Source organism: Zonotrichia albicollis, chromosome 5 (genome assembly GCF_047830755.1).
Source record: "Zonotrichia albicollis isolate bZonAlb1 chromosome 5, bZonAlb1.hap1, whole genome shotgun sequence".
In the NCBI taxonomy this organism is placed as follows: domain Eukaryota; kingdom Metazoa; phylum Chordata; class Aves; order Passeriformes; family Passerellidae; genus Zonotrichia; species Zonotrichia albicollis.
The window spans coordinates 24,210,762-24,236,988 of NC_133823.1; the positions used below are offsets into that span (position 1 = coordinate 24,210,762).

The 26,227-nt window shown below is 43.6% G+C and overlaps 1 protein-coding gene across 1 annotated transcript in view; it reads right to left on the bottom strand.

Moving 5' to 3' along the window:
• The window catches only part of ARHGEF38 (Rho guanine nucleotide exchange factor 38), a 36,970-nt gene extending 11,523 nt beyond the window's left edge, over positions 1-25,447 (bottom strand). The window contains exons 1-6 of the mRNA XM_005484738.3: positions 25,261-25,447; positions 14,473-14,681; positions 11,889-12,012; positions 7,499-7,646; positions 4,465-4,482; positions 353-552 (exon numbers count right to left, since the gene is read on the bottom strand). Of these exons, the coding sequence (XP_005484795.2) occupies positions 353-552; positions 4,465-4,482; positions 7,499-7,646; positions 11,889-12,012; positions 14,473-14,681; positions 25,261-25,447 (886 nt within the window). The remainder of the gene's footprint in view (positions 1-352; positions 553-4,464; positions 4,483-7,498; positions 7,647-11,888; positions 12,013-14,472; positions 14,682-25,260) is intronic.
• Positions 25,448-26,227: the final 780 nt, after the last annotated feature.

The window sequence follows — 26,227 nt, forward strand, 5'->3', positions numbered from 1 at the left end:
GGATGAAAACCCCATTATCAACGGTAACCCTGGGGAAAGCGAAGTTAGGGCTTCAACCTGGCAAATCTGAAAAAATATTGCTATTACTGCATCCTAATTATTATCAGTGTTTGCAACTGCATTACAGACACTATAACATTAATTCTTTCCCTGTTTTCATACTGGAGTTACCAGTCAGGTAACATAGTTGGCTGAGGACAAGGGACATTAAGGCATTGTTACCCTCTTGAAACTCAATGTATTTCACCACTTGTGTGGCACCAGCTAAAATTTATGTAGCGAAATATCTGAGCTGAAATATATCTTGTAATGGCCAGCCCAAACCTACAAAGAACTTTCCGTCCTTTCTTACCTAAATCTTTCCTCCTTTTAAGTTCATTGATGTTCCAGTTAATGGTTCTCATAGTAAAAAGGGCATGTTGTAGTGCCTCGTGGTCAGGGTGAGAAGCAGGAGTTGAGTTCAAGAGCTCCCGGAGTAACAAGGGATATTTCATCAGCCGTTGCACTGGTTTGATCAACAGGGATCCCAGGTCCATTAGATTTGGCTTCCCTCTGTAATTTACACAAAAATAATTGCCACAAAATTAGAAATTCCTTGAATTGCAATTACCACTCAAGTCAAAAAACTTGAGTGGTAATTGCATAAAAAATTGCATAAATAAAAGTAAGATACATCTGTGGGGGAACAGGGGTGTTGTAAACGAAACCCTGCTGTTGCCCCCTCAATGAGAAATACACCCCAGCTCTCTGAATTTTCTGTTTTCAGAACTTAGCAGACATCAGCTCTGAAACCATCCCACTCAGTCTAAAGGTGCATGTGCTATAACTCACACATCACAACACCCAGGAAGGGAGATGTAGGTGGAAGAACAAATAACAGGAAGTTTGAGAAATGCGTGTGAGAGCAGGGCTGTTACATCCTGCTCTGGGCCCTCAGGCTTAAAACTGCAACATTTCCATGCTGTGGGTAACTGGGATGCCTGTTCACAGCGCATCCCTTCTCACAATACCCCTGACTTGGCACAGAGACCCTTAAGCTTTACAGCCTTTCACCTGTGGCTTTACTTTGCTGGCTGCCAGTCAGTTATTTCTAATGATGCTTCCAACGGGTACCAAATCTGGCCTGGGAAATGTTGAACACACAGGATATTCACACAGGCTTGATCCAGCCTGCTGGAAGACTCCGTTACGTAAAGGCAAAGCAGGCAGCTGGGCAGGGTGGCAGAAGGGCGAGAGCAGGACAGTCCCAGCTCCCAGCATGGGCTCAGGGATGCTCTGTGGCTCTAGGCTCAATCCCGGCTGGCTGGGCAGGGGCAGCATCCCCAGGCATTCAAGTGGCTCAGGCCATGAAGGACCCCCTGAGCTCTCGAGCCAGCTGAACTCACACTCCAGCCCTGCTCCAGACTTTGCTTACACTCTCCAGGCTGGAATGGGAGAGGCTGTGCGCTTTGTGGGCTGCCACAACAGCCTCAAAGGAAACGGGAAAGGACTGAGCCACACGTACCTTCATCACCTTCCATGTGGGTCTCCCCAGAAACATGGGGTCTCCCCAGAACAGGTAACACCAACCACCAGGTGGCCAAGAGCAGGGTCAGCCACTGCTGAGGCTCCAGCAGCAGGACAGACATGTCCATGGCCTCCCCATGACAGCACACTCCTCAGCAAACCAGGCACAGCTCCAGCACCAGCTACCTGGCACCTCCCCACTGACACTGAGCACGAGCTCCTGGTGACAGTGTGGAGGGCAGTAAGGCAGAGCAAGCTTTCCATTTGCATGCCCAGAAAGGCTCTTTTGGAGCAGAAAAGGTTTTCTGACATTAACTATGCAAGAGTTAAGGGCAGACAAAGAAGGATTTCTGCATATGGAAAGAAGAAATGACACAATGTAGAAGGAAAGTACAAAAAATAGGGAACAGCCACATGGTTTTGCAGGCTGACATCTATTGTTTTGTGCAACAGAAAGCATAAAAGAAAAAAAAAACCCTTCATTCCTACTTTTATATGTGTAAAAAGTACAAGAGCCAATCCTTACTTGCTGACTAATTAACAACAATTTGAATGCCTTTGAGAAGAGACATCTGCATATTTAAACCATCTCTCTCAAACAGGCATTATCTGTAAAAAAGTTCTGCATGAAAAAAATTTAACAGTAGATGCCTTTTAAGGCTTCCTCATGTCCTGAAACATTCTCATCATTTCAATTCCCCTCATTTCCCCTGTATCTTACATTAAATAGAAAGCTGTTTTTCCTTCTTTCAGCTTCTGGCAGCAATAATGAAAAAAAAAATCTTAAATTGTTATTGTTTTCTCTGAAAAGCTCTATGAATGCAAATCTATAAAAGCTGCCTCATGAATGGAAAAATCTTCAAGTGTCTTCTCTTTATATAGTTGCACTTTGGACAGCTGCCCAAGTGATAAACAGCCCTCTGTTCGGTATCTGCATGACACAGTCTTGCAATATGGTGTGAGAGATAGCAGGTTTGTTAGGAGATAATGACTCCCTGGGGCACTAAATGCCACAAAGTTCGACTCATCTAATTCTCCCCAGCAAGATTAGCTGAGATAGCCACTCTCCCTGGACAGTCCCATTTGCAGTGCACCCTGTCAGGACCCAGGGGCTGCTGGGCAGGACATGGCCTTGCCACACCACTCAAGCGGGAGAGTAACACCTTGTGACATCTATTGTGCAGAAAATTAAGTTGGTAATTCATTTGCGATGCTACTTCAGCCTTCCCCCACGTTATTTTGAATTTAGCAAGTACTGTAAGCCACATGTAACTGTACCAATCTCACAGCAAATTATTGCCATAGCACTGCAGCAAATGCAGCTGGCAAAATGCAGTACTGGCAAACTGAGCTCCACGGCACAGCCTCCCTCCTGCCTCCAACAAAACAAAGTCACTAGCACAGACACATTCCCACTTGTTTAAAACGCCCATGGTGGTGAGCCACACAAAGGCAGGGGAGGCAGGATTTACTTTCATTTGCTCTCACTGCAAGGCAGCTTGGTCCAGTGGCAAACATGACAGCCAGCATGGTCCAGCCGGGCTGAGGCTGGCGTGATGAGCAGCTGCCAGTTCTGAGATGGTGAGCAGGAATCAGGCTGCAGCAGGACTTGGGATCTTGGGCTTCATGATCTACTATGCATGCCTTGATTTTAGTACCAGACATGTAGGGCAAATAATTCACTGTGCCATAAGTCTCTCGAGCAAACCCAGGGAACTCACTGAGGCTGCACAGTTGTTAAGCCAAGCAGAATTTAACCTACTGAGCTGCTAGCAAAGGGCAGCACTGTCTGGTATTTATGTAATTGTTTTCTTGATCATGCTTGAATGAAAAGCAGTCTGGGAGCAGCAACATCACAGACCATTTGGGGGGAGTTACGCTGTATTTTCCAGTTCAAGAGTAATCAGATTTTTGGGTGCAGTCCTGCCCAAGGGCTGTTGCAACTCTGCAACCTCTGATTTGCAGGTGATGGGACTTCCTGAGTGCCCTGCCTGTGAGGCAGCCAAGCTCAGGGACTTTCATATCTGTCAGGGCTACACAAGGCAGAACAGCCAGTCTTGGGTGATTTCAGCATGTGTTGCTGCCTCACATGATCATACTGCGACCTTCTGGATATTTTGTATCTCTTGGAGCCACACTCCTTGCGGAACAGGGGTACACAGGAATATCCCTTATCAAAACAAACTGCAGAGAAACCATTTCCAAGCACAAAAGCTTAAAACCTCCAAAAGTAGAGTTTCAACATGCAAGTCTTTCAAAGTGTATTTTATGCAGATCATAGTTACAACATGCAATTAACTGACTGATTAACAAATTCCCTGACTTGACTTGAGTTCTGTTCCTCTCCTGCCAGTATAGACCACACTTGCTCCTCCTTTCTCCTAACAGTTCCTCTGGGGTTGTAATCTTTCTCTTCAGTTCAGACAGCCCCTCCTCTGACCTCTCACTGCAGGTTGCTACAGGCATTGCTGCATTTCAATGCAGTCAACATGCTGGATGTCCAGAAGCTGCAGCTGTGATAAATTCTCCTTTACAGCTTTTCGAAGATGTCACATTTGGCACAGAAATCCCTTAACCACAACTCATCTGTGGCTGGGGGACTTTCCTGGCTAAGTTGCAATGAGCTTGTTCTTTTCCAATATTCTTCCAGCCACTGTTGGGGGAAGATCCTAAAGAAGGCTTCTCACATAGGGCTACTGAAGGGGTTGTCAGCTTAGAAACAGCTTTACCTGCAGGCCTGCCTGAATTGTAGCAGGAAATTGGATTTCAAAGACTGACACTATGCTGTTGACAAACACTCAGAGCATTCTGCATATGTCCTGGAAAATTCTCCAGGTTATGCTGACACAAAAGGCTTGTGTTCTTAAAATTACTACCTGTACAGCTCTAAACATACTAAAGATAAATCAAAGGTACTATAAAGATTATTTTACATGTGAAAAAAGGCATAGTACTTACTCTTCTTCATATCTCTTTCTGCAAAAGAGAAGAAAACAAAACATGCATTAGATTCCTCCTAAAAGGATTTATACACACCAGGAGATTCTCAGATACACTTCAGTACACAGGGTAGCCATAACTGGCAAGGTAACTTAGGTTTATGGCTGCTGTGTGTCAGCAGAACTGCGCAAAGCAGCCAGAGGGTACCGGTGAATCTGACCCTGTAACTTTTGAATGGACAGCCCCAAATGCAAAAGGATTGTAAGAAACCTGCTTTGGCTGTGAGACCCAGCCTTGTCCTCACACTGTTAGAGAAGGAAGTTTGGATCACTCTACTAACAATTGTAGGTAACATCAAGCCATTAGTACAAAAAGTAAAACTAAACATCATTCTTACACTTCACATACATCTCTGTCTACTCTCTTTAAACAGAAATGTAGTTTTAAAAGAAAAAGAATACATTTCAGGCTTTTAGGGTGTAGAGTCAATGAAGCTGCGAAGCTTTTTGTAGACCACACATCAACTGAAACCTCTCTGGATTAGGATGGTGTTGATGCATATACCAAAAGCATCAGGGACTTAAAATTGTAGTTTGCAAACTCGTGCATGGAATGTTTTCTTATGGTATGAATACACTCAAATGCAAGAGACCCAAACGTGTCAGCACTATCTCTGCATCAGGCTTTCCTGACATCACATCCTCAGCCACACTTTTCTGACTGCCTGCACTCTCATCTCCTGGCCCCCAGAGCCTAGCTGAGCATCTGGAAGCTGCTGCTGCTTTCATTGCTTCTGCACTGTCAGCATTTTGTGTGCTTGTGACGTCCCTCTGCCCCTGCGATAGTTGACCAAGCTACTTCAGGCTGAAAGCTGAGCAGGTAGCTGCCAGCATCCTTTCATTTTTACCAGCTGCATTTCTTTGGCTGGGCTAGCAAACAACATCCCCAGTTTGCATAATCGCTGCTGAAACACGGGACTCTACAGAAATTGGATTTGCACATGTCTCCAATGCAGACACCTACATTTTGGGATGGATTTTTTCCTCTTCAGTCAAAAGGAACAGGAATCTCAACATAGCTAATTAAATCTGATTTGTCTGTACAGATGTGCAGAGTGCCACTCTCAAATTGCTCATGATACAGAACTTGTTTTTCACATGTCAGATATTACTCAGTGGAGGCACAGAAACCCCTACTAATGTCAGCTCATTTCAGATTTTTTAAAGTGGAACAATATTCTTTCCAAGGGAAAAGAAAACTCTTTAACAAGTAAACATTTTTCAAAGATAGCACCAGCCCCCACATTTGTTATGTCTCACAATGGAAAACAGCTTGTAACTTATTTGGTAACAATCTTGCATAGTTTTCTTCCTAGGGCAAATATTCTCCACTGGGTAGAAACAGTTTCAGATGACCACAGTTCTGAATCCCAGCATGCACTTTCAGGTCTTAATAGTTGAATTGACTGCAATCCTTAGGCACTGGGAAAGATCACAACATAATATATACACACCAGTGCTTTTATGGTTGGTTTCTGTTTAAAGGCTAATCAGGAAAGAATAAGGCAAAACAAGGGTTCATTGTAAAGAAGTCCCTGTCACTTCCAGCTAGCAAAAGGCTACAGTGGCTCAGCATAAAATATCCTTTCTCTTCACAAAGCCCAGCTGTGATTTTGGAGCAGAAGCACCTCTTGCTGGCTCTGGTATACAAGTGGCAACATCCACCCTAGGATGTACATGGACATTATTTTTTATCTGTATTTCCTTCCATGTCCCCTTGCCTCAGCAGCATGGATAAATGAATGACAGTAGTGGCTTCTCTTGATTAGTCAGGAAAGATTATTGTAGGCATCAGCACCAAAATACCCACTTAGGAGAAATACCTGGCCATCCATTAGCCTGAAGGCATGAGTTTATATGAAAATTTATTTATTTCAACCTCCAGGGTAGCTAAAACTTGAGAACCCTGTACATATACTTTGTTATATATTTAAGAGCCAAACATGTTGCACAAGATAAGCTTCATTTTCCACAAAACCTATCTTCAAAGCAAACACTTCTCTTTTAATGTTATTAATATTTTCCTTCACCACTCTTTCCAGATTTCACTTGGACATACTTCCCATCTCCTAAGTCTTAACAGATCTCTGCAGACCAATCACAAATCAGGGGGTGGCTGAAATACCTGTTGCTGATGTACACTTCTTTATTTGTGATAACTTTACATCTCTCCTACAAGGGTGCAGCATGGGCCTTTCCTGGAGCTGGAGCCAGACCTCTGGTCTGAATCTGCGGCATGTTCCCTCCTGACAGCTCTGTGTGATGCTCTTGGGAAAGTGAGGGGCAAGGGGATTTATGGGTGGGAAGAGAAGCACGCTCCATGGAGTGGATGAGCTGGTCCCTGCCCCTAGCTGCAGGAGGAAGCTGTGCTGGAAGGCAGATGGATCCATTACTTGGCAACATTCCCAGTTCTCTACACATTTTCCCATGGGTCTGGCATTGGATCCAATGGCACAAAGCACCTGCCTCTGGTGGGAGCTGGCAGCTTGCTGCACCACTGTTCCCTCTCAGACACCCCCATCATGAGGAGTTGGGAACTACACAGCAGCTCCAGACCCTGGGGCCTCGTAGCAGCGGCCCAGAACTGCCAGTGCACTCGAGTAGCTCCATAACAGCCTGCTCCAATTCAAGGAGCAGACTTGCTGAAGATGGGGGGCAGCAAGTTTCCTGGGAGCTGGAAAAGGTGTTCCTAATAGCCCATGATATGATGCAGCAATTTTTAATTTTTTTTTTTTTTTTTTTTTGCCAGTATGGGGCACTGAAACTAAGGAAAGAGCAACCTTTCTTGTGCTATTTTTGGCCATCTTAGAGAGAAAAAAATCTAATCATGGCCCCTGGCTTGTCATCTTTTCATGAAAGCAGCATAAGCCAGAGCTCCCAGCAAGCCGTATAAAACTCCGGATTTACAGGGGACCTTTCATCTACATCCATTTAAAATGTTCCCTGCCAGGCAACTGACTATGGACGGAAATCATCATTTGAAAAGATCTTACTTTAAGGACTGTACACAGTCTCTTAAATGCTGCTTCAGTTCTTCATCCTTTTCATAGTATTCCAGCATGGTGTGTGCCTCATCATGGTGATAGCAATAGATTTTATATGTGTCTTCTAGTGGGCCTTTAATCTGCAAGAACACTTCCCCTGTTAAGGAGAAAAACAAAGCATGTCAAGTCAGACAACAGCATCTCAGAAGGAATTTTATTATTCCACCACATTAGCTGTGAGCTAAAAAGGCTGGCTTCCACTTTACTTCCCTTAGAAATGATCTTGTGTGTTTATGTGCATTATTTATTACATGTATTTCTCAGCTGCTCATCTTTGTCATAGCCAGGCACCATTATATCAGTGTTAATGCACAAAAATTCCCTCAGGGGAAAAGCATGAAATCTCTGCAACCCCCACCCCTTCAAACACAACCTCCTAATTCACTGCCCCAGCTTAATGCCCCTTCATTGGAAAACACACAGGAGAGCTTAACTAATAAAGGGAGACCATTTTTGTGTCATGGGCTGGCAGGAGGGATGAATGCAAGCCTGTTAGCTTTCCTTTTGACTTTTTTTCATGAATATGAACTTAAATGGGTAATAACAGGAATAATGACTCTATCTTCCATTAGCCATTTCAATTTTATCTGTTTTGCAAAACCTTGAAATGGCAATTGTTACGACCTAGAATAGAGAATTTTCTCCATACAACAAAAGAAAAACCTCCAACCCCCCCCCTAATTAAATGAAACCACCATGGATTACAGCCATTTTTATATAATATCTAGGTTTATATACAGCTGAAGAGGGAGAACACCTCCATCTTCAGTCCTCCACATCACCATTTTCCCATAATAAAGAACAGTTGGGAATTTTAGAGGCACTAAAGTAGTCCTACACTCATTTCCCATTTACTTTTGGAGCCTAATTCTCTCGGCCTAAAACTCTTGTGTCTGGTTCTGTGTATGTAAGAAATCTGAGCAGGGAGAGCATGCTTCCTCTCTTCTGCTGAGATATTAGCTCAGTTCTTACACAGTTCTGCAGCAGCCCCCTGATCAGCATCTTTGGAAATGTGTATAATAAACAACAGCAATGCTGAAAACTCCTGTCGGGCATTTACTGAAAATTATATCTATGTGGCAACCATTCCAAATAGATGTTTATAAACATTCCTGTTGAGTTACAGCAATGACTATTAAAGGTAAAAGCTGAACACTGCATTAATTGGGAGCTCTCTATTCATTCACAGAGCAAGCGCTGAGCTGTCAGGCATCCTGCATGCTTCATCCTGACCGGAGTGTGCTGTTCCATAATACATTGCATTGAACTGCTCCATCTTCAAGTGAAAAATGATTCAGTTACCACAGTAACACAGCCCTGGGTTTTCTGCCCTAGCAGCGAAGGTTAACTGGGCTGTCTAATGCACGTTGGTTTCAGGGTGCAAATAAGGGAAAAAACAATGAGGAGCTAAGACCACCACAGTACATTTTAGTTACTGAAAGGGCACAGTCAGAAAAGCACCAGCATCCTGTAGTTAAATGCTCTTCAGCTGTCTTCTCTGCCTTGTGCTTACTGCTAATGCTGATGGCTAACAATGCACATTACATCCTGGCTTTCCCATGAACTCTATGCAGGTCTTTATTAGCCACCAACCCAAGGGGAAACCTTAACAAGCCTCAGCCTTGATCCTGCATGCTTGGCACCCAATTCTAGAGATCATGAGCTCTCAAAATTTGCACTATCATTAAGCAGAGCTCCAAGTGCTTAGCATGGTCTGTGTTATCCTAAGCCCTCAAGTGAGGTCACATTTTCAGTAGGAAAAATGCAATGAACCCTTAGAGCTCATTTCAGTGTATACTACAGGCTGAAAATTAGCTTCTCCAGAAGGAAAGAGCTGGGCAAATTCTGTTCACTGAAGTATTGTACCACAGTGACAGATACTTCCATTGATGCTCAATGATGAGAAAAATCATGTGCTGATTTCATGAACAGGGCCTTTTAACAGCAGGTGGATTTCTAAACCTAAAGCCTGTCTTGGTTCTGAGCTGTACGAACCGAATCAGATGAGTTTTGGGCATATCACTGTGGGAGCTTGCTTTATGAACCAAAACCACATTGGATTTGGCACAGCTTTAAAAATATTCTGAGAGATGCAAAGCTCCTTGATGCCTCTTCTGGAGTTGGTCATCAGTCTCAAAGAGAAATTCCTAGGAGGAAGACTTGAGTAACAAAGCAGTTTGTCCCTGTTGCTCTCAGTGGTGCTTCCACTACAGGCAGCAATAGGAGAGGGAGGAAGGAGTCTAATAGCAAAAGCTAAGTCTTCATATTCCTCCATATACAGAGGAATGTGAAAAATATGTACTCAGAACAGAGAGGAGAAAAAAAATCACAGAAGGACTATAAAAGGTATTTAACCTATTTTAGCTCAGATTAGGAGATGGGTTTTGAAACCAGCCACTCATTAGTCCTCATCTCCCTGTGTGGTGGAGCAGTCACAGCGACGCAAACTGGATCCCTTTGAGGATGATAATTGACAGAAGACACACTCCAAGGGCACATCTTATGCAGTCCAGCCATCAGGGGCATCTCAACCCACAGGCACAGGCTACAGCCAAGCTGAAGTAAGACCTTGTAAAATGTGTAGTGTGGATACCATTTCCTTAGCAGAAACTCTCACTTTGCAAGTCTGCTCCTATTGGACATTATCACTTGTCAATGTGGACATAGGATAAAATGTGGAGAACACAGACTAAAATAAGACATGACTATGAACAACCACATTGTTTTGCTTTCAAAGCAGTGAATTATCAGTTCTTTTGAACCTCACCATGACTGGGTTCCAAAGTAAGATACTTCAATACAAGATTTTTAAATACATTAAACATGACAGAATATGATGAGTGTGCTTTTTCTATAGACTGGCTTCAAAAACTTTGACACTGAAGATCCTGAACACAAAATTATTACTTTGATGTACTTTCAGAGGACAATAAACCTACTAACTGCTTGTAGTGATGCAATTATTCTCCCTATTTTTGTCTCAGCCTTCAGAAGAATGTCTCACACCTTACTTGACAACCTTTTTCCTGTCATAAGTTAGCCAACTCTGTGATCAATGATCCCATGCATTTTCATGGTTCTTTGTCTCATTTGGAGAAATACACTCTAATAGAAGGATGAAATTGTTTGTCTTTACTTCTGAATGTGGCAGGGAACTAATAGAATGATTCTCTTGGCTGTGAGAAAGGCACTTCCTGATAGAATAGAACATTGCTTATTAAGAGTATGACTCATCATGATGCACTTTTACTGAAATACTGCCAAACAACACAGACGCATCAAACTACGTTAAGCTGTTGCCTTGGCAAACCAGATTGAGACGTGCTAGAATTAATACTTTTCCCAAGCCTCTCATGCTTTAATATCCTGTTTCTTAGTAAAGTGGCAACTGATATTTTTACCCAATTATTTGAGAAAACAGGGACAATTTTCATAAGGTGTTACCTGTGGTATGTGGTCAGGCTAGGAAAGAAAGAACCTCTCTTGACCTCTGGATCACAGCTGGAAATTTTTTAAACTAAACTGTCTGACTTTGCACTGAAGCAAATTCAGAATTCTCACCTGATCCCTTAAAGGTAACTCACCCTAAGGTGCCTCTGCACTGACAAAGCAGTCATGGGAGAGCTGATGTGTGCTGGTAACTTCTTAAATCTCTCCAGCTGTGCCAGAATGTCACATGAATCACTGCCTTAATGTTCATGACCTGACCTGCAGAACTTGTGGCTGTTGTGACATATCCGGGGCCAACCTGTTGGCTGAAAATACCTGTGATTCCTACAGACATTCCCACACAGAATCCCACAAACTTCAGACTCATTACATCTTTCTCTACTGTCCATGTCCCTGTCAAGCACATTTAACCACCTCCTACAGGAACTGTATTGCCAGTACATACATGTTTAGAGTGTTGGGATGGGTTGAGGTTTGACATGCTTGTTATTCCAAATATTTCTAATGCTTTTCCTGAATGGCACAACTCTGTATATGCAAAATAAGAGTTTGAGTCAGCACAAGTGGATTTAGGTAGGCAATATCAAACTAGATGAAACAGATCTTAGCAGTAATTTGTATAACTCATTGCAACAGGTTTTACTCATTCTAAACCCATTTTCTCCTTCCTCCCTTCTCCTCAGCATCCAGATGTATGGAAAAAAAAGCATCATCATCATACAAGTACAGTACAGCAAGTGGACAGGTTTCACATGTCATTTTGGACAGCCCCTAGCATGCCAGCCTCTGAGAGGGGTACTAGCTAAGCCTGATGAGAGCAGAGGACAGGAGAGTGTTATGTTTATTCTTTCACGTGGCTTTGTAGAACTCAAGAGGACAGTAAACATACCGATTATTTGCTTGGGTGGTTCCACATCTGTTGTGGCTTCTTCCAACAATGACAGCAGTTTGGCTGATAGCTGATGGACCAATTCAACATTGCTAAACAAGCCATCCACGTCAAAGCGAGCAATCTAATGGAATACAAATAGTAAGCAGATACTGACAAAGGATAAAGAAGGACGTTGTGTATTACACAGCTTCTCTTGCTATGCCCTGAGTGTTCAACACTCCAGGAAGCACCACTTCTGCAAAACCTCATATAAACATCCTCCTTGTGACTTCAAGGACACATACACAATTTTCACATTAGTATAATATGGCTGATGCTGTTGACAAAGTGTATGTTATCAAGTGTTTTTAACCTTATTTTTAACTATCACGAATCTGAAACTGTTTACCTAGGAAGGAAATAAATATTATCATCTGAATAAAGAAAAGATCCTTAGCTGGCTTTGAAATGTTTGTTTACTTTCCCACTGGGGAAAACAATACTTGGCAGTAGGTTTGATTCCCTGATTACCACCCACTCTCAGAGGCCACTACAAAAACTGAGAGCTTGGCACTTTGGTGCCAGCTACCAGGTACAAAGACTCCAAGATAGCTGGTGCCATTTAAATTAGTTGTCCATTAAATCCAAAGTCAAGATCATATAACTTCCACTAAAAGAAACACATTTCTAATTTGGGATATTAATACAACCTAAAGAACTTCCTACAGAGCCTGGGCACACAACATGGATTTCAATGAATTGTATCATTTTCTACCAACAGAAAATTTGGTTCTGTGTCCCTCCTCATCTTACAGGAAGTAAATGATTTCCAGGACATGTACTTTTCATTTCACAGCAGGGCAATAGTTACTATTTGGGGATCATTGGAGATAACCAGTGGTAATGTGCTCACACTGAGAACAAGGACAAGACCAGTTTCATCACTCATATCAATACTCTCTGAGCCTACCTCTCCATTTGGAAGAGAACTGCTGATTTACATGGCAGCTTACCAGATGCCAGGAGGATCAAATTGCATGCTATTGTAACAAAATCAGAAATACACTTCCAGTACTGATGCAGTTAATTTCTTTATAAGTATTATAGGGGCTAAAACGTGTTTTATCCATTTGGAAATATGAAACAGATTCATTGCCTAGACCAATTTTCTAAATACATTATAAACTTCCAATATGGTAGTTTATTGGAGATCTAGCATTAAAAACATGTAACATTCCTGAAAGCCTTTCAAAAATGCAGAGGTTATTAGATTAAGACAGTTACAATCTCTAAATTACTTTTCCTGTATACATCTAGCACAGGACTTCTGACCTCCTCCCCAGCATGTCTACATAGTATTTGGAACTACATCATGCATGGACACTTCCACACATTAACACAGTGGCAAAGGACAGAATCAAAAAGAATGTTTTTAGTTGGGTGAAAAAGAGTGACAGAATATAGCACTTTTGCCAAAAATCTCAGTGAGTTCAACCAGGGAATATTCTTGCTCCGTGCTGGCCAGGCTGGGGAGGAAGTCAAGTGGAGACTGCTTCTAAGTGGATGAATGAGTGAGGGAGGAAGAAGAAGTCAAGAACTCCTGAAGTTATGTCAGCTCTTCTGAAAGTGGGTTGGAGCAAATTCTGACACAGTTTTAGAAAAGCAAAGTTGTTTTTTTTTTTTTCTGTGCTGCAGAAGTTTTAGCAGCACAGGTTAAGAGGCACTGCCAATGTCACCTGATGACACTTTGGCCTCTGCATCTGCATTTTGTCACCACAAACCCTACACAAAGATTATGTGGATTAAAGTCTGTTTAAAATTATTTTTATTCTATTTCTGCAGCAGATATCATTTGTGCAGCCTCTGTTGAATGCTAGGCCTCACAAACACGAATCTTTGTCTGGACAATCTCCTCTATTTCTAGCACCATTTTCCTACAAATTGAAATACTGTTGAGGAAAAGGTGCTCTTTGAAGTCTCAGCTGAAAAAGAAAATAGGTATCATTGGCCTAATAAGGTCTTTTCCATGAAAGGTAGTTTATGAGCCTTTTTTCTTAAATGTACCTCTTTTGTGTGAAATACAAATATCCCAAGTCCTCACTGGCCTGTCAAGCATGGTATTTATCCACTACAACTGTCTGAAAGGATGAATAAAGTTATCTTAACCACTGAATTTAACCTTGATGCAGAGGTTCATGCCATTCCAGTCTCTACTGTGGGAAAAACCTTCATTTTGAGGTACCAGTAAGCATCTGCCGTGGCACGTAACAAGGGTTATAACTGCAGAGCAGAAGGGAGAGCTGGAAGCTGCTGCTGCAGCCCATAGGCAGGGATGTAATATCCAAGCTGACCTCTGGACAAGCACCTCGATGCAGGCTTTATGCAAGTTCAGCACAAGGGTTCAGGAGCATCTCTGACCTTCCGTGCTCCTCACTGCCAGAGCCCTGACACATCACATCCCGGAGCACTGGCTCCAGACCCGCTCCCAGCACCACATCACTCTCCTGCTGACACTTGGGCTTGCATGGACATTGTCTGCAAGCAGAATATGGCTGAGCTGAGACCTTGGCATCATCCCCTCATCCTCCACTCCAGCACTCACCTGCATGTTTCTCAGGGGCTGAATCACTTCCTGGATGCAGAGATCCAGGTCACTGATAAAGTCTTTCTCAGTCTGCAGGAGTTCTGCGATGATTTTCACCCTCCTGGCCATCATGCGTCGTCTGACTTCTTCTTCTTCTTCTTCTTCTTCTTTGTCCTCCTGCAGCGGGGTGGCAGGGGTTGAGGACACCGCCTGTGGAGCCATTTTTTCTGGTAAAAAAAGGAAAAGATTTGTGAGGAATGTCATAATTCCACACGCTCATCCAGCTTGCCCTGCATGACCATGGTGGTGGACAAACAGCCATGGCGAGCAGGAAAAGAAGCACAAGAAATGGCGAACCCAAATCAGACTGAGTGTCATCCCATCTCCTTCTTGTAAAAGTGGACAGGGGTATGCCCAAGCAACTCGTCCATGTGACATTAAGGGGATAACCCATCACCGGCTCCTCTGGTTTAGATGTTTGGTATCGGGCAGAAATTTTCTATGGAGCACAGGAGAGTCTAATTCTCGTCACACTGAAATTCCAGGATAGCTGATGCCCTTCTACTCCTTTGAAAACAGTAGTGGTCTGACATCTATTATGATTTGGAGGATGGAAAAAATGTGCTCCTGTGAAAGAAAAAGGCTGTTTACCATAAAAAAGCTTCACAATAATAACCTTTGTTCTGTACTATGTAACATTGAGTCTATTCATGGGAAATTGAGGACTGCAAGTACTGGATAACAAACTTTCAAGTGAAGACAATGTTACTAACAATGATGATGAATCTTCCAGCTCTGTTTAAAAATATTTTTTTGAAAGAGACAAAGGAATTCAAGAAGAATACGAGAAAACCTTTAATGATCAATAGCAACCATTTCTACAAACAACATAGATCATTGGGATTAGGACATTCTTCACTGCTTTTTGGTACTTAACACCTAGGATATCTGATTTGTCTCAAATACAGGAAAATGCAAGTGACTCTTCTACGGATGGGTAATTTATATACATTACAAGACCTGCACACAACCTACTTATCTGTAATGATGGTCTTCCCACTTGCTGGTTTGTAAGCCAGCCTGCAGAGATCCATGTCAGCTCTAAAAAGGGCACTGGCAATCCATATTTTTCATTAAAAAATACACACAAAATCCAAAAACGAAACCAAAAAAGACCCGAGTCAAAGATTTCAGAGGCTATTCTGGTGTTTTTCTGCTAGCCACAAGATGGTGCAGAGTACCAACAAAGATGGACATATCATTAGGGTGCTCAAGTCTGCATCACTCAGGTTGAGCTTTGACAGCCCTGGCTTTTATTGCTCAGCAGCAAAGGATGGGAATCTCTGCTGACAATCGACTGTACTCCTTCAAGTCAGCTTCTTGTACAGACTGTACTGAAGGAGGTAATAAAAAGCAGTATCAGGTGCTTTGCTCACTGATCACATTGCATTTATTTTAATTGATTGTTAAGGGTAAGGTCATGAGCACTCCAGTGAGCATTGAACAGTGCAACTGGCCTGTGCAACACCAGCCAAGGGGGTAGAGGAGAGCCCACAGCTGGGCCTGTGGGAGCCAAGCAGCGCTCAGGACAGAGGGCTTTGAGCCATCTGAAAACAAGAGGTGTAAAATACAATAAATCAAATATATCATCTTCACCCATACCTTCTACAATTATGCTGACCAGTGATACTCAGAAAGGAAAGGTTTTTGTTAATGACTCTCCCACCAGGTTTTCAAGTGAGACTGATGTGACCACAGATAGTTTTAAATAGCTGCTTTTGGGACAGCATGTCAGTCTCTACAGCACTAGTTTTAAACAATGAGGACCAAGAATCTAAACAAATCTGGGTGGGGGAATGGAAGGCAGAGGAGTAGGGGAGCTGTTTTCTCAAACATTTTTGTATTTAGATACACTTTTCAGCTTGGAGTTTTTAGCCTTGAAATTTGTGTATAACACAGGAATGAACATTTTGTCCTCGAGTTTGTACAGAGACAATGAAACAGAAACATGAAGAGAATGTCTCCCCTCTGCAAGGCCTTGGCTATCAAAAGAATTTAGGCTTAACCTTGCACTGATGAGTTCGTGCTGCTGCAGAGCTCATCCACCAAAGGTTCTGTGTGCTGAATATTACAGACTCTGCTTTTAGTGAGTAGGAGAGCAAAACTGGTACCAGTATCACTTCAAAGCTCCCTCAGAGAAATTTACTGCTAGGGTTGCAGAATGGGACCACCTTGCCTGCTGCTGACATGCTAAAGCAGCAGGTACTTTTTATTCTGAAAACTTACAGTATGTAACCACATTTATTAATTCACAAGGAACCATATGAACAATCCATTTCTATTTTACTTTTGCACCAAAATAATGATTTTTCTTTAGATTGAGTGTGAAACTGTTTGCATGCCTGCAACTCTGTGTGAAGAGTTCAGGGCAACTCCTGAGAAAGCACAGAGAGGAAGATCTCAGGAGTTTAGTTTTGTCTCAGACACAGATGTTATGATATCAGATGGAATTTTAAGGTAAACACGAGATGCTGTATAAAAAAACTTTCTAATCTTTATACTAGTGGCAGGGGAGGCCATTATATGAGCAAAACAAAGCCACTGTATTTCACTTCAGGCTGGAATTCACAATCCCTCAAGAGGCTGTTCTTTCAGTTTGTGTTATTAGATAGCCCTGATCAAATTTGATTCTTGAATTATGTCAGGGCTCATCTATTATCATTATTGCATAATAGATAATAATGCCGGGAAATAAAAATTATTCTCAACAGGAAGAAGTAATCATGAGAAATATCAGTTAGATGCTGTTTCCTTATAGAAAACATGTTTTTTAATAAATGTTTCCTTTAGTTAAATGTAATATAATTTTCCATTTTCACTCAATATGTTCACTTTTTCATTTCAGGCATATCTGTCTCTATAGAATGCAACAGCAAGGTCTTGAAGTGATGATTACAGCCAAAATGTACGATTTCATGTTCAGCTGATTGCTTTTGACCAGTTTGAGAACATTAGTAGTTTACTGAAATCCTTGCGGAGTAAGTGCAAGTTTAATGAATGCACAAACAGTGAGAGCATATCTGGAATATAATCAGACTCATTTATACCTGGTAATGTGTACCAGCCCTGGAACAGTTGAAGAGAGGATTAGCAGGAAAAGACATCGTTGAGGATTAACTGCTACAGTAAGAATTTGACTCATTTGTCCTCAGAGATACCAGGTATAGAGAAATGAAAAAATAGTCTATTGAATAGATTGTTAAACCATTGCATCTTAAATCCAGTTTACAAAAAACTAATTGATACTTTTACTGGACATAAGAATATAAAGTAGAAGGCAAAGTTTGTAATTAATGCTTTTGTGATGTCAACTATCTGCAGGAGTTGCCTTTCTGGAGGACATTCCTTTGGAGATGACTTAAGTTTTTCAACTGTGTATTGAAGTACATGGCTCTAGTTGCACAAAACAAGAGGTTCATTATGTGATGACAAGGACAAAGAAGCCATATATCTTACAAAAACAATTTCTTGCAAGGGTGAAGTCTAAAGATGTCCCCCAGATGGAGACACCCCACAATGTGGTGAGAGCATGGAGGAACAGAGCTTGCAATGATACTGCACACAGCAGCTCTCTTCTAAGCCCCAGGCAGGTACTGGGGGACTGTTCCAATCTGCTTAAAGGGAGGACAGGCAGGTTTGCCTTAATCTACAACTGCAGAAAGGAACCAGGCTCAAAACATACCTGAAAGTGAGATTAAAACATAAACGACGTTAAATGTTGGGATCCAGAGCGATAACGCGGCTTTATTTTTCATAAAAGAGGGAAGAAAGAGAGAAAAGCAGAAGAGTAGGAGAATGCCAGATTAATTACAAGAAGCACAGGAAAGGGGTTACCACCGCCATGGGTCCAGCGCTGGCTGACAGGGTGCGATGGGGGCGATCCGTGCGGGTGCAGGGGGTCCTTCTCCGGTGAGGCCTCTCCCAGAGGGGCCCAGGGACCCAGCAAGGGAGCAGCGCCACAGCAGCAGGACCAGACCGGGATGGGGAGCATGGGCAGCCTCATTGGAGCAGCCAGGACAGCACAGACAGCAAAGCTTCCAGCACAGGGTAGATGTTTGCAGCACAGCCCCCAGTGACAGCTTAGGCGTTTGCTTTTTTTAGAGGGTTTTGAAAGAGGCAATGGTCACATCCACTTCACAAAGTTCATTGGCTGGCTCCCTGCTGTATCAAAAAGTTTGCTGCTTGCTCGCTTAATGTATCAAAAGTTTGCTGCTCGCAGCTCTGCTGTAACAAAAGTCTGCTGCTTGCTTAATGTATCAACTAAAAGCTCTATGAATAACTTTCAATAGGATGCCTCATTTTCTAAAATAAAGTAGTTTCTAAAGTTTTTGTTAAAGGTGACTTAATACTTTAATTTTCAAACCTTAATCTTAGAAGAGGTGATGGAGAAACATTCCTTACATTTTACTCGTTCATGACAGGGATCCACAGCAAGGGACTGGAGGAGCAGCCATAGCAGGGCTGCAAGATCTCTGTGCATAAATCTCCCTGGTTTTCCTGCCTGGACAGTGAGCAGCTCCAAGAGTTCTCTTCTATCCATCCTTCCTCACAGGTAAGATGCTCTGAACGGATATTACGTTTGCTCTTGGTGTGGGGACCCAGATTTCTCCCCATCCAGTTCTTTCCATGTGGAACCAGAGGAACTAGCACAGAATACAGGAACAAGTACAGTGATGCTGGTGTGTGGAGTGAGTTACAGACCTTTTTGTTACCCAGGCAGCATTTGAAAGATGCCAAAGGAACGTGAGTTCTGCACTCACACTGTGCAGATACAAGGATTTTGCCTGGCACAAGGGACTGGTGAAGGCAGAAGTTATCAAGGTATAACAAACAAATTACAAATGACTGTGTTTTCACATGTTAAACATGAGTTTTGTATCACCCTGGATAAATTATTCCTCTGTGAAAGCAAGTCCTCAGATAGCCTTTACCCTCAGATAACCTAGCAATTACACAAGGGAATGTACACCGACTTTTATCAGCTGGATTTGGGAATGAAATGCAGGCAGCCAAGTCCAGAGCTGTGGCAGCTTTCCTCTCCTTCCTCATGCTGTCGCTCTGGCTCTGTTTTCTACATGCCTGCATCCACTGCAGGAGCTGGGAAGGCTGCAGGACACTGAGACACTGGGATCCATGGGAGTGAGGGAGCCTGAAACAGGACAGGCAGGGGGGAAAGATGGAGTGTGACTCTATGTGCAGATGAAGTACATCACGTTAGATAACACATATGAGTTTTACTCCAGATGCCCCTCCCTTTGTGAGGGACCACATAGGGTTTCCTTACAGTTCTCACCAGAGTTCTTACAGTGCAGCAATATGGTGCAAACATGTTGGAAATTAGGCCACTGAAGACCAAGTGGGGCACTGAAATGGAAAAATATTGGGAGAGACTTGAGGAAAACCTTTCTTTTTTCTTTTACTGAGAGACTCATGACAGCAGCATTGTTCAGGAGCGGGTTTGCTGTGCGTAGGCTGTGAGTAACACATGCAAAAAGCCGCTTTTCTGAACCCAGGAAGAAAACACTGCAGGACCAGGATGACCTTGCACCCGTATTCCTGGGCAACAGGTTTGCTTATAAAACCTGCATCAGAGACTTCCATGCAATTAGGTCATCCAATCTTTGATCATTTTTCTGTTCCATAAGGTACAGAGAGTATTTACATTCAATGTGCAGGTTCTTTCTTCAATTCCTTGACAGCAGACCGCTCTAATTATCTGTGTGCTGACAGGACTACAGAGAGCTCCCATGTGACCGTGGTGCAAGGGAAGAAAGCTTATCATCAGGTGACAGAAGAATGCCCTTATTGTTAGCTCCAATACTTACAAATAAACCTTCCCAGGGTGTCACGCACCGGTATAAGTACACCACCCCTGTGGCACTGAGCTAATATGTTAACAGAGGAAGGGCTGTACCTGAACTGCTCCCTCCAGGACACAAGCACCTCAGGATTTGGCGTGGATTAGCTGTATGAACTGTGGCCCACAAAGCAAAGTATCCCAATTAATAAAATGTTTGCTAATATGCTCAGAGGAGGATCCATAACTCTTCCTGTGTCCCAGTCTTCCCTTCGGCTGCAGTTCCCAGTTCTACTCTCAGCTCCTAAGAGTCCTCAGCCCCAGCAGGGCTTGGCTGTGCTAAGTGCTGTGCAAACACTGAGGCACAAAATGGATTCTGCTCTGAAAAGATGGGCTCACTTCCCTGACAGACACTGCAATAAGCTCAAGGAATAACTTCAGCTTTATTGCAGCACAAGTTAACAGAATTAGATCCCCCAAGCCTAAATTTGCATGGGAAAAAATAGAAGTATTTGTTAGATCATGACTTCTCATCCCAGGACACAGGGGGGAGACTTTTCATCAAGCCATCTCCTGCATGTCAGGAAATAACCTGAAATTTTACTCCTTACTGTACTTTAGCAAGCCAGCCGCTCCACGGATCAATACATCCTGCAGTGAAATAAGATATTATCTGCACTGTAGTCCACAGAAAGCCAGCACAAAGCAAATAAGGAACTGGGGAGTGGCACAGGGGATCTTTACACCTGGTGGGAGGTGCAAGAACATGACAGCACGGGCAGCCCATGCAGGAAGGGGTGGTGTGTTCTGCAAGCAGGGAGAAGGATGGGATAAAGAAAGGTGCCCTGCCTGAGATGGAGCAAGGGTGGCTGGGCTTTTGTACTCCAAGGGATAGTAGCTTTCCAAGAATTTGTATAATTTTGCTGGCTTCTGCATCATCTGGTGCAGAATATCTGGTGTTAGTTATTTCTCATAACTACATTAGACAGAGAAGACACACAGCATCCAGGGTTCAGACATGAGCTCTGAGGCAGTGTATTGTGGTAGCTGTGTGATTTGAATCACCAATACAGGTATGTCCCTGATGCATTTCAAATTGAAGTGTGTGCAAATCACTTACCGGGGCAGTTGACCCGTTCACAACCAAAGTTGTAAGGGAGTTAATATGTAATAATTTGTAAAACAAGGTGCTTTTTTGAGACATTAATTGTTTTGCTGAGCACTGAAAATATGATCTCTGATTCCTTCAGGAAACTCACCGCTTTCAATAGCTCATTTTTCACAGCAAGCACAAGTTTGGCATATAATTATTAACAAAAAAACAGCAACCTGCCCAAAACTTAACAGACAATGAACTATGCTTCAAATGCCTTTTCATGGTGTGCCCTTTTTAGTTAATAGCATCTATCCCCATGACACACTGTATGCTAATCTGCCCTGATCTTGCAAACATTTGTGTGCCAATAACTGCACCAAGCAAACCCCTTTTATCAAAATACACAGGTACTCACAGAATGGAAGCTTTGGGTTAATTCAAAGACTGATCCCAACATTCATACAATACATAAATATTAATATAGTTACTTTTAAAGCTGCTACTGATGGATTTTCACTTTAGAAAAGATAACTCATACCAGCTAACCAGCTATAGATAATACATTTGAAAGTAGAGATGCTAAATATCACTTTTTGGTTTGCAACTTCATTCCTCTTGAAAGAACATACTTGCTGAATTTTCTAGTGAATGTAGAGCAGAGCAATGAATAGAAATGTCACAGGAGCTCTGCCTTAGCTCTTATAATGATCCTTGATATTATTTCTGCATCTCCACCACCGAGGCTAGTGAATATACCTTCCTTAACCCCATTCTTCCCTCTTCAGAAGAGCAATGTCCAGTTGATGGAAGAAATATATATGGCCTGATCAAGGTATTCCTGACTCTTCCAAGTATGCAAGTTTAATCTGAGCTCTAAATGACTGCATGGTTTTATCATGAACCTGGCATTTGATGGCAATCACTTTATTTCCCCCTATCTAAAATGGGGCTGGCAGGCATTTGGTTATCTCACAGGATGAGCTGAAGTACAAGCACGAATGCTTGCCAAGCTCCTTGAGAATATAATAGTTACTTTGCATCTTATTTCCTTTTTAAAAGAGTAAAGTCAGGAAATGTTGCACGGCCATTCACACCAGATAAGCTATTGAATGGATGCACCATCTATAGTCATTAACCATGAAAATGCTTTCTTGTGTCTTAACCAATCCTTAATTTTAAAGTGAAAAACACTTGCAGAAGTTTCCACCTTTGGCAATGCTATTGTGCACTGTTGTTTGTAGAATGACAGAACAAATCACCTCGATTACCCTGGAGATCTAGAGTGAGAAAGTCTCCTTCTCACTCTTCATAGAAAACATTGGTCTACTGTATAAAACAAAACTTAAAAAGAAATCCAAGCGCAGAAATTGAATTCTTAGAAGTTTTTATGTGTGACTGCTTGCTTTCTTGGGCTTTTTGTTTTGTTTTCTTCACAGGCTTTTATTTGGGAGCCTCTATTTCCACCACACCGAGCTGCATTTTGAGCATATACTCCAGAGCTGCTGGGAATGGCTGTGGAGGAACAGCCCGGTTCCTTCTCAGGGGAACCCTCAGAGTCTGCAGGGCCTGGAAGGGACCGGGAGGTGCCTCACGCCTGCCCTTCACCCTGCACAAATGAACTGCGATGCTGATGCAAAGGCACCGTGGCCCCTGAGCTCTGCCTAGGCTGCCAGCCACCGGCACAGAGCAGGGTCCTGCAGCCCCTGTGGAAACCCGCCCCACTTATGGGAGATTTCCTTCTGCAGCGCTTGCTGCTGTTGCATCCCTGTGTCTTACACACCCTTGTCTGCGCTAATACCTACCCCAGGTCTGCAGATTGTGTGTTAGAGAACATATTAACAGGAGCCAATAGAAGGGAGAGGCAACTAAACACAGAGCTTTTCCCACAATTCCTGTTGGAAGCAAGTGCAAGTTCCCATTTGTATCTTTTACAAAGCGTTTACCACTCTAGGGTGATCAGAAAGTCCCGACTGGGTAACACACACCAGAAATGCTGTCACCAACAGAGCTGCTGGTTTTCTTAACAAGAATGGAAAACTCAAAAGCTTTGTGCCAACAAAACCACTTCCTTGCTGTAAGCTGCTTTGCATCCCAGTGCTAGGAGAAAAGTGCAGAACACAAAGGTGTCCAGCCACAGCACAGCGTCAGTGTTGGCAGGCAGCACATTAGGTCCGGGATCCGTGATCCTTATCAGATGCAGGCACATCTTCCTCAAAAAAATTTGATCCAGGTCAGGCCTGGGCACATAACTGCAATTCTATGGCAACTGCAAATATACTTTATAGGAATTTCTACTGCCTTTGTATTTTCACTCTGAGGACAGGCAACTTCTAATCCAACGCAAAGCCTGCAGGTACATTTTTAACCCAACACTGTTTTTCTCAAACAAACGGAGGCAAACAGAGTGAGCTGATACCAGCCCGTGCTTTGCAATAGGCGGCCGTGGCAGTCCCAGCATGTGGCAGGAGCTGTAAAGCTGGATTTACTGTCTCCTTGGACTGCTGCCATAAACATAACCTCAGCTCTGCCATGACTTGCTGCCCTTCCCCACCTCCTCGCCTTCAGATTTTAAACAGGAGACATACATGGCTTGAACGCGGCTGACACAGGACAGAAAGATTTCACACCTTTTTGCTGGACACTTCTCTGATAACCTTGACCTCACCTGGCCAACCCCCCATTTAGGAGTTAAAATCTGCTGTCTTGATGGGATTTGTGCCATGAGTTTGCCACAGCCATCCGTGCCCTGAAACACCCTTGCCAGATTCCTGAATCGTGGGCCTGACCTATCTGAGTATTTTTCACCTTCTCATTGATTAACTGTCATGAGGAGGGAAGAGCACAATTGATGAACCTCTCTGTTTCAGCATATGCAGTCCCCATAGAAAACCTATTATTTTCAGGCTTATTATTTTATTTTCTGCTTTTATTGTCTCTCTGAAGCAATGCTACTTCCTAATTAAGTGCATCAAAACCACAATACAGCAATCCAAAGTATTTTTCTATTTTATTTCCTCATAAAGGATTATGGTTGCAAGAATGACTGCCACTAAGCAGTTATAGCACTATTAGTAATACACACTTATAGTATAATAATACTCAAACCCTGTTGTTCAAGACCCTGGAAACCCACAGAAATTCATCAGTTCGTGTTCCAGAGCACTCCCAGAAACTGCTATTCACATTCTTCATGCTTTTCCTCAATTTGTGGCATCACATTTAATTTTTGATTGACAAACCCAGTACTGACATACTTTACTACAATTTGTGTTCCATATGCAATTTGGTTATTTGAAAAGCAGCTCTCTCCATAATCACAGAATGGTATAATTTTCATCAGTATATCCATCTGAACATGTATTTGGACATACTTTAGTTCAGGCTTGTACAATCTACGCAACAGTTTATAGACCACAATATTTTTAATTGAGAAAAAAATAAAAAGTCCTTGATGTTTCTAATGACTTGGCACATACCCTGCTTAATGCGACAGCCAAAGACAGATAGGATGGAGCCATCCTATTTTCACATTACTGTTTGTGTTGCAAATACATTCTGGTGAATGAGAAAGGTTTTGGTTGCATACAAGTTTTGCAGGCACTCACCAAAACCTTCAATTATATTTTGTGTCCCGTCTACAAAACACCATTTAGAAAAATTAGGGGAAACATGTCACAGCCTGGAGGTGGGGGGCAAGGCTGAGAGGGGTCATTGCTCATTCCCATGTGGGTGTGTGGGGGCAGAGCCTGCCATTCCCTTCTTTATCTGAAGGCTGCAGCCTGGAGGGCACGGAGACACCAGCCCAGCTCAGAGCATCCCTGGCAGCAGAGCACCGAACAAGCTTCCCCAGTACCTTGCAATTTCTGGCTGTACTCTGTCCTGTCGGACTGACTCCTCCTCAAGTTGCCGTGGTCCCCGGCGGTGGTGCTGCTCTCCACCACGGGCTCCGTCCTCCTCCTCTGCCCCAGGTACAGCTTGTTCCTTAGCAGGGTCAAATTCCTCAGCCTTCCCCCGGTGCCTTCCTTCCCCGGACAGTCCATGCTCGCCCCGGACAGCCTTGCGTGCTGCTGCTGCTGCTGGTGGAGGGGGACAATAGCTCGATATCCAGAGAGGTGACCCCCTTGCCCAGGTGAAGGCCGGCTGCTTTGGGCTTGGGTTTGCAGCAGGGCTCGCCAGGCTCCGCAGGGCCCCGGGCTCAGCCCTGCCACCTGTGCCGGAGCAGCTCCACCCCCGGGAAGCTGCCGCCCCGGGCAGCGTTTGCATTCACCTGCCCTGTGTACAACGCGCCTGGCGGGGCCGCTTTCGGAGCCAGCCCCAAACCGCAGCCATTCCCCGGCCCTCTCCCTGCTGCAGGGCACGCTGCTCACCGCGCCGCAGGGCCCGGGGTGCCGGCACAGAGGAGCAGGAATTGCCTCCTCCCGGCTCTGGCAGGGAGATGCCCGAGCGTGGCACGGCAGAGCCCTTCCCGCTCTGCACTGCCGGGCAGGTGGAAGCGGACAGCAAGGCAGTGGGAAGGGGAGGCCAGCCACCCACTCGGCCCTCGCTCCCCGGCTCCTTGCCGGGGATCAAGTTGTATCTGCCAGTCTCCTGACCCCACTGAGGGGTGTAGCTTTTGGGCTGGAAACTCCGGATCTACAGGTTTGAAAGGCGACCAGTCCCCCAGGACAATGAAGGAAAGGGCTGAGAAGGACATGAAAGCCCCTCCGGGAGGGAGGAAGCAGCGTGGAGCTGATGCTTGTCTCAAACAAGCTCTGTCCCGCTCTACACTACGCACAAAGGGGCCAAAGTGAAAGCCTGCCAAGGACCTGCGAAGGTGAAGG